Here is a 13,785-nt window from a genome sequence, read left to right as displayed (position 1 = left end):
GGGTCGCCCAGAGAGGTGGTTGAGGCCCTGTCTCTGGAGGTATCACAGTATCACAGTATCATTAGGGTTGGAAGAGACCTCACAGATCATCAAGTCCAACCCTTTACCACAGAGCTCAAGGCTAGACCATGGCACCAAGTGCCACATCCAACCTTGCCTTGAACAGCTCCAGGGATGGCGACTCCACCACCTCCCCGGGCAGCCCATTCCAGTGTCCAATGACTCTCTCAGTAAAGAACTTTCTCCTCACCTCAAGCCTAAACCTCCCCTGGCGCAGCCTGAGGCTGTGTCCTCTTGTTCTGGCGCTGGCCACCTGAGAGAAGACAGCAACCTCCTCCTGGCCACAACCACCCCTCAGGTAGTTGTAGACAGCAATAAGGTCACCCCTGAGCCTCCTCTTCTCCAGGCTAAACAATCCCAGCTCCCTCAGCCTCTCCTCGTAGGGCTGTGCTCAAGGCCTCTCACCAGCCTCGTCGCCCTTCTCTGGACACGCTCAAGCATCTCAGCGTCCCTTTTAAACTGGGGAGCCCAGAACTGAACACAATACTCAAGGTGTGGTCTAACCAGTGCAGAGTACAGGGGCAGAATGACCTCCCTGCTCCTGCTGACCACACCATTCCTGATGCAGGCCAGGATGCCACTGGCTCTCTTGGCCACCTGGGCACACTGCTGGCTCATGTTCAGGCGGGTATCAATCAGTACCCCCAGATCCCTCTCTGTCTGGCTGCTCTCCAGCCACTCCGACCCCAGCCTGTATCTCTGCATGGGGTTGCTGTGGCCAAAGTGCAGCACCCTGCACTTGGAGCTATTGAACCCCATCCCATTGGACTCTGCCCATCTGTCCAGGCGGTCAAGGTCCCGCTGCAGAGCCCTTCTGCCTTCCAACTCAGTCACATCTGCCCCCAGCTTGGTGTCATCTGCAAACTTGCTGATGACTGACTCCATGCCCTCATCCAGATCATCAATGAAGATGTTAAAGAGGATGGGGCCCAGCACAGATCCCTGAGGGACACCACTAGTGACTGGCCGCCAGCTGGATGTGGCACCATTCACCACCACTCTCTGGGCTCGTCCCTCCAGCCAGTTCCTAACCCAGCACAGAGTGTTGCCATCCAAGCCATGGGCTGATAGCTTAGCCAGCAGTTTGCTGTGGGGGACAGTGTCAAAGGCCTTGCTGAAGTCCAGATAGATCACATCCACAGGCCTCCCCACATCCACCAAGCGGGTCACCTGATCATAGAAGGAGATCAGGTTGGAGAGGCAGGATCTGCCCTTCCTAAACCCATGCTGGCTGGACCTGAGCCCTTTGCCATCCCTTAGGTGCGCTCTTATCACCCCCAAGATAACCTGCTCCATCAGTTTCCTTGGCACTGAGGTCAGGCTGATGGGTCTGTAGTTCCCAGGTTCCTCCATCCGACCCTTCTTGTGGATGGGGACCACGCTGGCCATTTTCCAGTCTCCTGGGACCTCTCCGGTGAGCCAGGACTGCTGGAAAATGATGGAGAGTGGCTTGGCCAGCTCAGCTGCCAGCTCTCACAGCACCCTGGGATGGATCCCATCTGGTCCCATGGACTTGTGGGTGTCCAGATGGCTCAGCAGGGCCTGAACTAATTCTTCAGGAATTTCCAGGGAACACACTGCTCCCTGACCCCATCCCCCAGTTCAAGAGGCCATTCTTCTCCTCCTCCTCCCTCCTTACTGTTGAAAACTGAGGCGAAGAAGGCATTCAGGACCTCAGCCTTTTCTACATCATCAGTTATAGTATTCCCCTCCTGGTCCAGTAAACAGTGGAGGCTCTTCTTGCCCTTCCTTTTTGCGTTGATAAATTTATAAAAGTGTTTAAGGCCAGGCTGGATGGGGCTCTGGCCAGCCTGATCTAGGGTAGGATGTCCCTGCCCATGGCAGGGTGGTTGGAACTGGATGATCCTTGTGTTGCCTTCCAACCCTGGCTGATTCTATGATTCTACAGCTCAACCGTCCCGTCCCGCTGCGCCAGCTGCCTGCGGTGGACACTGACGCCGAGAGGCTGACGCAGTTCCGGGCGTGCTGCCGTACAGCTGCTGCTGTCTTCCGCCCGCTGTGGGGCGGGGAGGGGTTGGGCTGCGCTGCGACCGCCGTGGGCTTCCGGGTTGGCGTTACTGCTGTTGCTGTTGTCGGCACCGAGACTAACGCGGCGCCATGAACCGCTTCTTCGGCAAAGCGAAGCCGAAGGCGCCTCCGCCCAGCCTCACGGACTGCATCGGGACGGTGAGTACCCTTTCCGGGGCACTTCGCCCCGATCCCTGAGTCCCGCGAAGGGCCGGGGCCTGCCAGCTCGCTGTTCGGCCCAGTCGCCACCGCTGCCTCGGGAAGGACGGGGTGGCGGCGGGCTGGCAGCGGGGACAGCAGAGTCAGCCCGGCGTGCGAGGTGCTCTCGGCCAGATGAAGACCTCCCTTTCCTGCGGGTCCGGAGATCTGCACTCGAGACTGAGGGCGCAGCTGATGCGCCTGCGCCTCCAGGGCCCCTCCTGCCTCCGCTGGTATGGGTGCGGGAGTGGAGCTCCCTGCGTGAGTCAGCGCTGGGCGGTGTGCCTGGCTTTACGCGGCGCAGTGTCCGCATGCACGGGATGTGTGCGGGCCTGCGCTATTGCGGAGGTCCTACCCACTGAGTCTGCGGCTGTGTGTGTGGATGGCAATGTGCGGCTGTACACCCGCGTATGGAAACGCGGTTGTGTGCGGGCACTGTGTCTGCGTGCGAGTGTGTATATATGTGCACACTCGCGTGCATCTAGCTGCGTGCTTATGCTTTGGTACAATGCGATTGTGCATGTGTGTATTTTAGCGTGCACCTGTACAACGGCACATGTGTGCAAGGGTATGGATGTACACACACATTTGTACCTATGTATGCCCGCACAAAACAAACATTTGCTTTCTGTGCACAGAAGCACATCTCATAAATGGATAAACACAATGTGCCTTTAAGACCTGACTCTTTTTCTGTCCTCATGGGTGTTTTTACTGCTTCCACCTGAGGACTTTTCCCCCAAAAGGTGGTCATCAGTATCACCAACCAGGAGCTGCATAGGAGTTTTGATTCTCTTCTGTTTGTCCGAGAATTTGGCTATACGAGACAGGTTAACTGAAAAGAAGATTTATTTTACATACGTGGCAACTTGGAAACCAATGATGAATTATACAGTGTTTTTAAAGATACATAATGAAGGCCCTGTGTTCGTCAGCAGCTGACAGATAGAGGGCTGGCCCCAAGCTCAGCCGTTTTGCTCCAGGAAGTCTGTAAGCCACTGTTACTGAGCTCCATGTTAGCCATTTGCTCTGTTTTGACTATCAGTTTTTGTGTCTGGAACTAAAATTTGAGATGGTTATGTATTCTAGTACATATGGGGAGAAACGTACTTACTTTAAGTTTGGAGTTTGCTAATTTTTGCCAGTTTACATGTGAAAGACATGCTGTGTTTCCAGGTCCTTTTCACAGTAGTGAAGTCTCAAGGACAGGTCCTGATAGAGATTTAGAGATATAATTAGATTTTTGTTTCTTAAACTGTGTGTGTGTTTTTATTAAACTTAAAAAACTTGGACCATTTCCTTAGCATATTAAATTCACGTTTGAGACCCACGTATTACTACTTCTGTGTTGTTTTCGACCTTGGACACATTTTGCTGCTTTGTAAAATCTTTTATCCCATTATATCACTGGTAATTGGCCGTTAAATGACAGGAATTACTGTATTTGATGAGCAATAATTAATGTCCATAGTTACCATTTGTTAAAAATCTAGACAATTCTTGTGCAGCAGTACAAGATTTTAGCATTTAAAGAGCTAGTTATGTGGGATCAGTAATATGAAGTGTTTGCTGAAGCCCAGGAAATGCTTCTTTCTCTTTTACTTCAATGACTGGTTATTGCAGAGTTTGCCAACTGGTTATGTGATACCCTCCTCTCTTCCAACTCACTCTCCACTGGTGTGTTCCTACTCTCCCTTGCAGTTTCTGCTCGCTGTCTTGCTGCTCCTGCCGTGCTAGTTTCTACACTGCACTAAGTGGCAGAACTTTTTTCATCCTTGCTGGTCGGGTGCAGTCAAGTGACTCAGTTGTCATGAGGCAGTAGGAGGGAGGATACATCAGAAACTGTGGCACTGGTATTGTTCTTCTTGGAAAAAACAGTGGTAACTGATGGCTTTTCAGAGTAGTAATGAGTAGGAAACAGAAACAAGTGGAGTTTTCAATATGCAGGGAGACAGGGAGGCACTACAACAAAACCCACACCTTGGACTTTCGGAGGGCAAACTTCAATTTGCTTAAGAAACTTATTTGCAAAGTCCCCTGGGCAGCAGTCCTTGAGAACAAGGGGGTCCAGGATGGTTGGACCTACTTTAAACAGGAGCTCCTGAAGGCACAGGAGCTGGCAGTTCCCATGTGCCGAAAGATGAGCCGGCGGGGAAGGCGACCAGCCTGGATGAACAAACAGCTCCTGAAGGAATTGGGGTGAAAAAAGAGGGTGTATCACCTTTCTTTGGAAGGAGGGGAAGGCTTCTCCTGACGTGTTTAAGGAGGTAGCCAGATTATGCAGAAGAAAAATTAGAGAGGCTAAGGCCCAGCTAGAACTTAGGCTGGCCACTTCCGTGAAAGATAACAAAAAGCACTTTTATAAATTCATCAACACTAAAAAGAAGGGCAAGAAGAGCCTCCACTCCTTACTGGACCGGGAGGGAAACACTATAACTGATGATGAAGAAAAGGCTGAGGTTCTGAATGCCTTCTTCACCTCAGTTTTCAACAGTAAGGAGGGAGGAGGAGGCAAGTAGCCTCTTGAACTGGGGGATGGGGTCGGGGAGCGGTGTGTTGCCCTGGAAATTCAGGCCCTGCTGAGCCATCTGGACACCCACAAGTCCATGGGACCAGATGGGATCCATCCCAGGGTGCTGAGAGAGCTGGCAGCTGAGCTGGCCAAGCCGCTCTCCATCATTTTCCAGCAGTCCTGGCTCACCGGAGAGGTCCCAGGAGACTGGAAAATGGCCAACGTGATCCCCATCCACAAGAAGGGTCGGATGGAGGAACCTGGGAACTACAGACCCATCAGCCTGACCTCAGTGCCAGGGAAACTGATGGAGCAGGTTATCTTGGGGGTGATAAGAGCGCACCTAAGGGATGGCAAAGGGCTCAGGTCCAGCCAGCATGGGTTTAGGAAGGGCAGATCCTGCCTCTCCAACCTGATCTCCTTCTATGATCAGGTGACCCGCTTGGTGGATGTGGGGAGGCCTGTGGATGTGATCTATCTGGACTTCAGCAAGGCCTTTGACACTGTCCCCCACAGCAAACTGCTGGCTAAGCTATCAGCCCATGGCTTGGATGGCAACACTCTGTGCTGGGTTAGGAACTGGCTGGAGGGACGAGCCCAGAGAGTGGTGGTGAATGGTGCCACATCCAGCTGGCGGCCAGTCACTAGTGGTGTCCCTCAGGGATCTGTGCTGGGCCCCATCCTCTTTAACATCTTCATTGATGATCTGGATGAGGGCATGGAGTCAGTCATCAGCAAGTTTGCAGATGACACCAAGCTGGGGGCAGATGTGACTGAGTTGGAAGGCAGAAGGGCTCTGCAGCGGGACCTTGACCGCCTGGACAGATGGGCAGAGTCCAATGGGATGGCTTCAGTAGCTCCAAGTGCCGAGTGCTGCACTTTGGCTACAACAACCCCATGCAGAGATACAGGCTGGGGTCGGAGTGGCTGGAGAGCAGCCAGACAGAGAGGGATCTGGGGGTACTGATTGATACCCGCCTGAACATGAGCCAGCAGTGTGCCCAGGTGGCCAAGAGAGCCAGTGGCATCCTGGCCTGCATCAGGAATGGTGTGGTCAGCAGGAGCAGGGAGGTCATTCTGCCCCTGTACTCTGCACTGGTTAGACCACACCTTGAGGACTGTGTTCAGTTCTGGGCCCCCCAGTTTAGGAGGGACTTTGAGATGCTTTAGTGTGTCCAGAGAAGGGTGACGAGGCTGGTGAGAGGCCCTGAGCACAAGCCCTACGAGGAGAGGCTGAGGGAGCTGGGATTGTTTAGCCTGGAGAAGAGGAGGCTCAGGGGTGACCTTATTGCTGTCTACAACTACCTGAGGGGTGGTTGTGGCCAGGAGGAGGTTGCTCTCTTCTCTCAGGTGGCCAGCACCAGAACAAGAGGACACAGCCTCAGGCTGCGCCAGGGGAAATTTAGGCTCGAGGTGAGGAGAAAGTTCTTCACTGAGAGAGTGATTGGACACTGGAATGGACTGCCCGGGGAGGTGGTGGAGTCGCCATCCCTGGAGCTGTTCAAGGCAAGATTGGACGTGGCACTTGGTGCCATGGTCTAGCCTTGAGCTCTGTGGTAAAGGGTAGGACTTGATGATCTGTGAGGTCTCTTCCAGCCTTGGTGATACTGTGATACTGTGTGAAATGCTGTGATACTAGTTTCATGGTAGGGTGACTTTTTCTTTTTATTGGCTTGTGGCTGCTGTCAGAAGGATTTGTACCTCTGCTTGTTTGTGTAATTACAGTCTTTAACCCTCTCATGCAGAAAGGTTAAAATATTTCAGTAATGATGCCTCTGTGATATGGTTTGCACCAATGCTGTTATAGTTGACTGCTGGGAGGTTCTTGTTGAGCTATGCAGCTAATATTGGGATTCTGGAGCAAAGTGCAGTGAGAATTCAGAGTAGCTGAACTGCTGCATTCTGACTTCATTTGTGGGAAATGATGGGAAAAGTGTTTCTGTGACAAACAACTTGTGCACCTTTGGAAAAAAAAAAGGTTAAGTATGGGCTTTTAAAATGCAACCAGTAATCCAGTTATCATTCTGAAGGGTTAATGTTCTCTTTCCACCAAAAATAGACCTTAAAGCTTACTGAACACATCCTTGTCCATTTTTGCATCACCCTTTATCTGCCAGCACGATACACTCAGTTTTTTCTTCTGTTTTCCAGCTAAGTCCCTGGCACTGTATGGTACCAGAAGTTCCTGAATAGAGATTGTGACTTGAGTATGCAAGGCAACATCTCAAAATGATGCAAACATGTTACAGTGGTGTAGCTTCCTGCCACCTCAGAATGTTTCTTGTGCACCTTGATTTTAGTTTTTCATTCTCTACAAAATTCAAACTATTTATAAAACCACTGAGTTAAAGAAAATTAAATTAGAAGCATAATAAAAGAGAGTGTGTTTATTGTACAATGCCTGAATAAAACCATAATGAATGTTTTTTGCTTGTTTTTCCTATCATATATTAAAGGTGGATAGCAGAGCTGAGTCAATTGACAAGAAAATTGCTAGGCTTGATGCAGAACTAGTGAAGTATAAGGATCAAATGAAGAAGATGAGAGAGGGGCCTGCAAAGGTAAGAGTCCTCTCTGAGATTTAACCATGAGAGGATGTGACTCATGCTTCTTGCTGTGTGGTGGCATAATTAAGCCAGTTCATCAGGTTCTTGGAATTGCATCTTGACCTACTGATGGGACATAACATCCTGCAGGATTATTTTTACTCTAAAGCATTTCTTAGACATGCGTCTTTGAGCAGTACTTTCAGTGTTCCTCAGTCAGATGTAACTTGCTTCCCTTCTTCCTTCTATTACCTGAATTCATCAGCCAAGTTTATGTTTAGTCTGCACTTAACAGAGAAAGATGGTAGGAAACAACACTTTTGAAAGGTGATGAACATACTATTACATGCAGAATACAAAAGCCAGAAATGTTGGAACTATTTTCTATTAGAAGCTTTACATACAGACCTTTTTGGTTAATTGTTAATGCAGGACAAATGCTGAATGTGACCACTGTTGAACTCTTTGCACTAGAAACTAAAGAAACTTTTGGAAAACCTGTAAGTGATAGGATTAAATGATATAACCAAGAAAAGAGTAAAATATTTTTCCTAATTTAACAATGTTGTGTCTTTCAGAATACAGTAAAGCAGAAAGCACTGAGAGTGCTGAAGCAGAAGCGAATGTAAGTTTAAACCCTTGCCTGGGATTAATGAGAGCCTGTTTCTTTTAAGGGGGGTGGCGTGCTCTCACACCTCTTTTCAGTACTCCTGCTTCCAAGTATTCTTTGAGGAAAAATGCTGAAGCAGATAGCCAGCCTTTCAGAAGCACCACTTAACACATTTTGCATTGGCATATTTGTGCCTTATTTGTATGTGAATATATAAATTTGGACTGGGACAAGCTGACCCAAATCTGCACATTATTAGAAGCTATGATTGGCTTCTAAAGTTCCTGAGAGTATGCCCCATTTGATATCATGAATTGACTATTGTAAATTTTGTACTTAATGATTTTGGTCTAGTTTACTGGAAATCTGCCTGTTCTCTATTGACACTCTTAAGAACTTGAGCACATGTAGTGCAGATAATTGCTTCTGTGCAAAATCCCCAGAAAAGACAGGATAGATGATCCTGTGGTCTGATCTGATCTAGTATACTGTCTTGAACAGTTTCCAATAGCAAATACAAAGGAAAGAATGTCAGAAAATGGCAAGTTGTGATGGTTTGGGGGTTACCCTGCCCCCCCCCCCCCACTTGTAGGTACCCAGCTAACTCAGACGGACCCTGGGAATATAGATGAAGCAATTTATTTACAGCTAGCAGAATTTACAAGCAGCTATTTACAATATATACAGTTATATACAATTATATACAGAAATATACAAAGGAAAAACAATACAAAAGCACAACTCCCCTCCCAGAAACCTGAGTCCCCAGGAAGGGGCTCTCAAACCACCCCAACACCTCCCCCGGCCCTCTCAACCTTACCCCAGTTCTCAGGAAGAAGAGAGGTGTGGCCAAGAGGTTAGGGAGCAAGGTTAGTAGGAGCAAGGTTAATGTGACTAGGTCTGAAGGCAAAGGCAGAAGTGAAAGACAAAATGGAGAAAGTTTACTTCTTCTTCCCAGAGTTCTCAGCGTGACTGTGAGAGAAGGAGACACAATTGTTTTCATTTCACTGCCCGTTATCTAGTTCTTTTACCAAAACATTCTAGCTTGCTTCTAACTAGCACACAAGTGTTCAGGCGTGCTTCATTGGAATATCTTGCAGTCCCCGAACTGCAAATAGATGCTTTGAGAGCCAAAGATTATATTGTCCGGTATTTCATGTCCCTTGGATGAATAGTACCTCTAGAGACTTGCTAAATTGCTGCTTAAATTTTTGTGAATTCTCGGCATCCAAAATACCCTATGATAAGGAATGCGATAGTTTAGTTAGATGTTATGAGGAAGACTGCTTGGCTTCTTGGTTTTGTTGGCTTTGGTTGTTTTGGATTGTTGTTTTTTTCTCTGCTATGCTGCCTGCTAATCTTAGTTGGTAGTCGTTCCCCTATTTACTGTCACCTCCTGTAAAAAACTGTCATCATATTCCTCAGTCATCTCTTTTCCATCGCATCGAACAGTAGTATGTCAAGTCATTCCTTGTCTAAGAGCTTTTAGGTGTTTGGATCCTTGTCTTTCAGACCTCCTGTCTTGAATTTTTGAAGAAGAACTCAGTGTTTTTATGCTTTGGTTTTCGTGTTTAAAGTGGCATATTTTGCATTCTTGATTGGATACAAGTTTGAGTTTTAAAGACTCCCTTTTCTTTTTGGTCGACCTTAATGGTTTCTTACTTCTACTCTTCCTCTCCTCTCTGCCTTGCAGAGCTCCCATGCACAGCCATTGTGGTTTGGATAAATGGTATCTCTTCCATTCTGCTTACAGCATTAGTGAGCAATGGCAGACATCTCCAGGTTACAGTGATTAAAACTGCTGCTATATCCTTGACTACTGTGTAAGCTTACTCAAATATGACTTTAATGTCAGGACAGGAGTTTAGTTCAGGAGTAGCTTCGTCAACTTTAAATAGGCAAAAAATGTTATGAATCTGTTTATTCTGCAGTTATTTATAATTGAAAAATGTTGTTGCTGTCTTCAGACTACTGCTTCTGATTCTTTTTTTCATGAAGAATTTCTGTGGCAGTAAGTAGTGTGGTATTTTAAAGCTGTTCTTTGTTTTTGATAGGTATGAACAACAGAGGGATAATCTGTCACAGCAGTCTTTCAATATGGAACAAGCTAATTACACTATTCAGGCACTGAAGGATACAAAGACAACGGTACCACTATATTAATCTCACCTTTGTTTAATTTGCATTTGCTACATCAGGTACAAGCATTTTGTTTAACTCTGTTGTAGGTTGATGCAATGAAACTGGGGGTGAAAGAAATGAAGAAAGCTTACAAACAGGTCAAAATTGATCAAATTGAGGTGAGCTTCTGTAGTTTAAATAATTATAGAAACAATACTGAAATAGTGATGAGCGCTGGCTATGTAACTTAAAAGTGGGCTGGGTTAGTTCACTTGAGTTTCCTTTCCTTTTTATGAAATCACAGTCATAATTCCTTACTGATTTCTCCAGTACTGCACAATCAATTTTCCTTAATGCACTGATTGTTTTTTGTTGCTGGGCTGTATAACCTCTCTCTTTCCCACTACACTTCAACATAAATGTTGGTGAATACTTTCTGCTAGAACTTTTTTGTCCTCTTCCTCCCACCACATTAGCAACATGCAGATTAGTCCTTTGCTCCCCCTGTTCCAGGTAGTGTCTAGAAAAAAGAAACCAAACCACCACAAACTCTGAAACAAAAAAGAAAACCTAAAAACCCCAACAACAAAAAAAAAACAGTTTCAGGAGGTCTGCAAGGCCTGCCCCTGTCTTCAGAAAATGCATAAACCTCTCCATAATATCTCTAAGTATAATTTGAAGTATGCTACACTTAAATTCATCTGAAATGCTAGTCCTGAATTCCTTTAAGTTCTCTTTCCTATGCTGTTTTTCTATACAAGCCTGCATTATAAACCTTCAGGCAAATGTGTTTCCTTAATTGCAAATACCAGTGCCAACAGGTATGCTGAAGTATCTTCTAAATTTTACTGTGGCATGGGTCAGGTTAGTGCTTATTCTTCGGATAGTGGATTTAATTTCTGTATTTCATTCTCTCCTGCTTTTTAAGATAATGCTGGACTCTGAGTAATTTCTTTGAGGTTTTGGATTTACACTGAATTATCCTTAAAATGGTTTTGCAGAGTTGTTGTTTCAAGGCTCCTCATTCTCTACCTTTTACCTTTATTATAATTTTAAAAGCCATGCTGTAGAACTGAGTACACATGTCTTGACTCATGCTTCAAAAAACGGTTTATGAGGTAAAAAGTTGAGGGCCTTGTATATTGCAATTGTTAAATTATTGACCAGTTGAAATTGTTTCTTGCTTCAGGACATACAAGATCAGTTAGAGGATATGATGGAAGAAGCCAATGAAGTCCAGGAGGCACTGAGTCGTAGCTATGGAACACCAGAGATTGATGAAGATGACTTGGAAGCAGGTTAGGAAAGTGGACAATGATTTTTACATTACTGAATGGGGCCAGAATGGGCCCCTTGCTCACCCCCTTCACGCCTGCAGGGCAGGGTGGGGAAAACAGGTCTTTTTGCACCTTTTGCTCCCCCATTCAAACCACAGAAGGAGAGGAATTTTTGGGTATACAGGACTCCAGGACAGAAGGTTCCCTCTATTTTGTGTGTTTCTGTATGGTATTCTCTACTGATGACAAAGTAATATTAAATGACTACAAACGTAAACATTTTTTATATGAATCCTATTTCTCTGTAAGAACAACTTTGGGGTGGGTGAGAGGCTGGACTGGATGATATTGGAGGTCTCTTCCAACCTGGTTGATTCAGTGATTCTTTTGCAAAAGGAATTCCTTGCATAATTTTTCAACTATGTGATGGTTTGGGCTCTTACCCGCCCCCCCACACTTTTTTGGAATTGCCCCAGCTAACTCAGACAGCCTCTGGGAATATAAATGAAGCTATTTATTTTACAGCAGCAAATATACAGGCAGCTATTTACAATATATACAGTTATATACAGAAATACACAAAGGATAAACAATACAAAAGCACAACTCCCCTCCCAGAATCCTGAGTCCCCAGGAAGGGGATCTCAAACCATCCCAACACCTCCCCTTACCCTCTCAACCTTACCCCAGTTCTCAGGAAGAAGAGAGGTGCAGCCAAGAGGTTAGGGAGCAAGGTTAGTGGGAGCAAGGTTAATGAGATGTGACTAGGTCTGAAGGCAAAGGCAGAAGTGAAAGACAAAATGGAGAATGTTTACTTCTTCCCGAAGTTCTCAGCGTAACTGAGAGAGAAGGAGACACAATTGTTTTTCATTTCACTGCCCATTATCTAGTTCTTTTACCAAAACATTCTAGCTTGCTTCAAACTAGCACAAACTAACATAATTATTTTTCAGAACTGGATGCACTAGGTGATGAACTTCTAGCTGACGAAGACAATTCCTACTTAGATGAAGCTGCATCTGCTCCATCAATCCCAGAGGTCATGCCTACTGACACAAAAAACAAAGTGAGTCCTTTCCTTTTCAAAAGCAAAATACATAGTTTTGTTTTGTATTAATCATATTTTTGGTTTGTAGCTTGATATTTGGAATCCTTAATATTTTGAACAAAAGATGCACTTAGTGTTTTGCATAATTTGAATGCTATATATGAGAGAATACATTTGTTATATTTTAAAATAAGTAAAATGGCATTTTGTAACTCCTAACACTGTCAGGCTGCAAGTAAAATGTAAGTATACTATTGCAGCTTCTGGTATAATTATTAAAAACATAAGAAAGGCTTCTGTATGTTTGTTTTTAAGGCTTTACTACAACTTCATAGTGAAGAGGAGCACTGATACTTCTATTTTAATTGCAGTTGCTACACAGTGGCAATTTCAGACTTTATAGGAATTGTGAAGAAACTTTTGTGAAATTACTTGGTTGGTGAGAGTTGTTAACCTGTTGCTTCTTTTCTGTGTTACAGGATGGTGTATTGGTGGATGAATTTGGATTGCCAAAGATCCCTGCAACATAAATATATCAAAAGCACAATGGATATAAAGAACTACACCTCACAAATCAATATTGTTTTTGTTTTATGTTGTTTTTTTTTAAGAATCCTGGAAAACTTGTCCTTCCAGAGTAACCTAAATAGCACTACATCCTAGAACACAATTATGAATGGCTGGTGGTATTCTTTCTTTGAAGAAAGTTGTTCTACTACTGACTTTTCTATTAATGGAAACTTTGGCAGAATTTCCTTCAGTGGAAGCAGTCATTCTAAAGAGGTTTTGGTTTCTGTGTCTTATGGACAAAGTAATAGATGAAAAGTAGTGGTGGCTGTGGATAGCTGAAGTTTTTTACTTGTATTGTTTCTTTTTCTTGAAACTGAGACTGTATGTTGCTGCTTGCTCTCTGTAAAATAGCTCCTTATTACTATGCTTATTTGATAAAAAGAAATCAAAAACATTTTTAAACTATTACAGTCTTGAGACTTTAATGCCATTGTACTTGTAACTTTCTTGAAAGCTGTCCTAAATAGGGTTATCATTATCATTATGTATTATATGGAGACATAAAATTGTGTAGATGAATGCATTCTTCTGTGTGGTGTTTCCGGCAACTAATTTGGCCTTCACCCGACCTCGCCTCCTTCTCCCCTTATCATCAGTGTACTGTGCTGCTCAAGCACAGGATTTGCCAGAGATGGAGTTTGGAGCCACTGCGGGAGCTGGGGCTGTTTAGTTTGACAAAGAGAAGGTTGAGGGGAGATCTCATTGCTGTCTACATCTACCTGAAGGGACATTGTGGAGAGGCTGCTGCTGGTCTCTTCTCACAGGTGATTTGAGACAGAATAAGGGGCAATGACCTCAAGCTGAGACTGGAGAGG

The 13,785-nt window shown here is 45.3% G+C and overlaps 1 protein-coding gene across 1 annotated transcript; it reads left to right on the top strand.

Annotated features, from left to right (window-relative positions):
- Positions 1-2,073: 2,073 nt before the first annotated feature.
- On the top strand, positions 2,074-13,493 carry CHMP5 (charged multivesicular body protein 5). Its single transcript, XM_064150030.1, has 8 exons — positions 2,074-2,247; positions 7,255-7,359; positions 7,923-7,969; positions 10,009-10,102; positions 10,183-10,254; positions 11,265-11,373; positions 12,306-12,418; positions 12,880-13,493. The coding sequence occupies exons 1-8, from the start codon at positions 2,179-2,181 to the stop codon at positions 12,928-12,930; spliced, it is 660 nt and encodes a 219-aa protein (XP_064006100.1). The 5' UTR covers positions 2,074-2,178; the 3' UTR covers positions 12,931-13,493.
- Positions 13,494-13,785: the final 292 nt, after the last annotated feature.

The sequence above is a fragment of the Pogoniulus pusillus genome, chromosome 10, assembly GCF_015220805.1.
Source record: "Pogoniulus pusillus isolate bPogPus1 chromosome 10, bPogPus1.pri, whole genome shotgun sequence".
NCBI classification, from domain to species: Eukaryota; Metazoa; Chordata; class Aves; order Piciformes; family Lybiidae; genus Pogoniulus; species Pogoniulus pusillus.
This window is presented reverse-complemented; position numbering and strand designations above follow the sequence as displayed.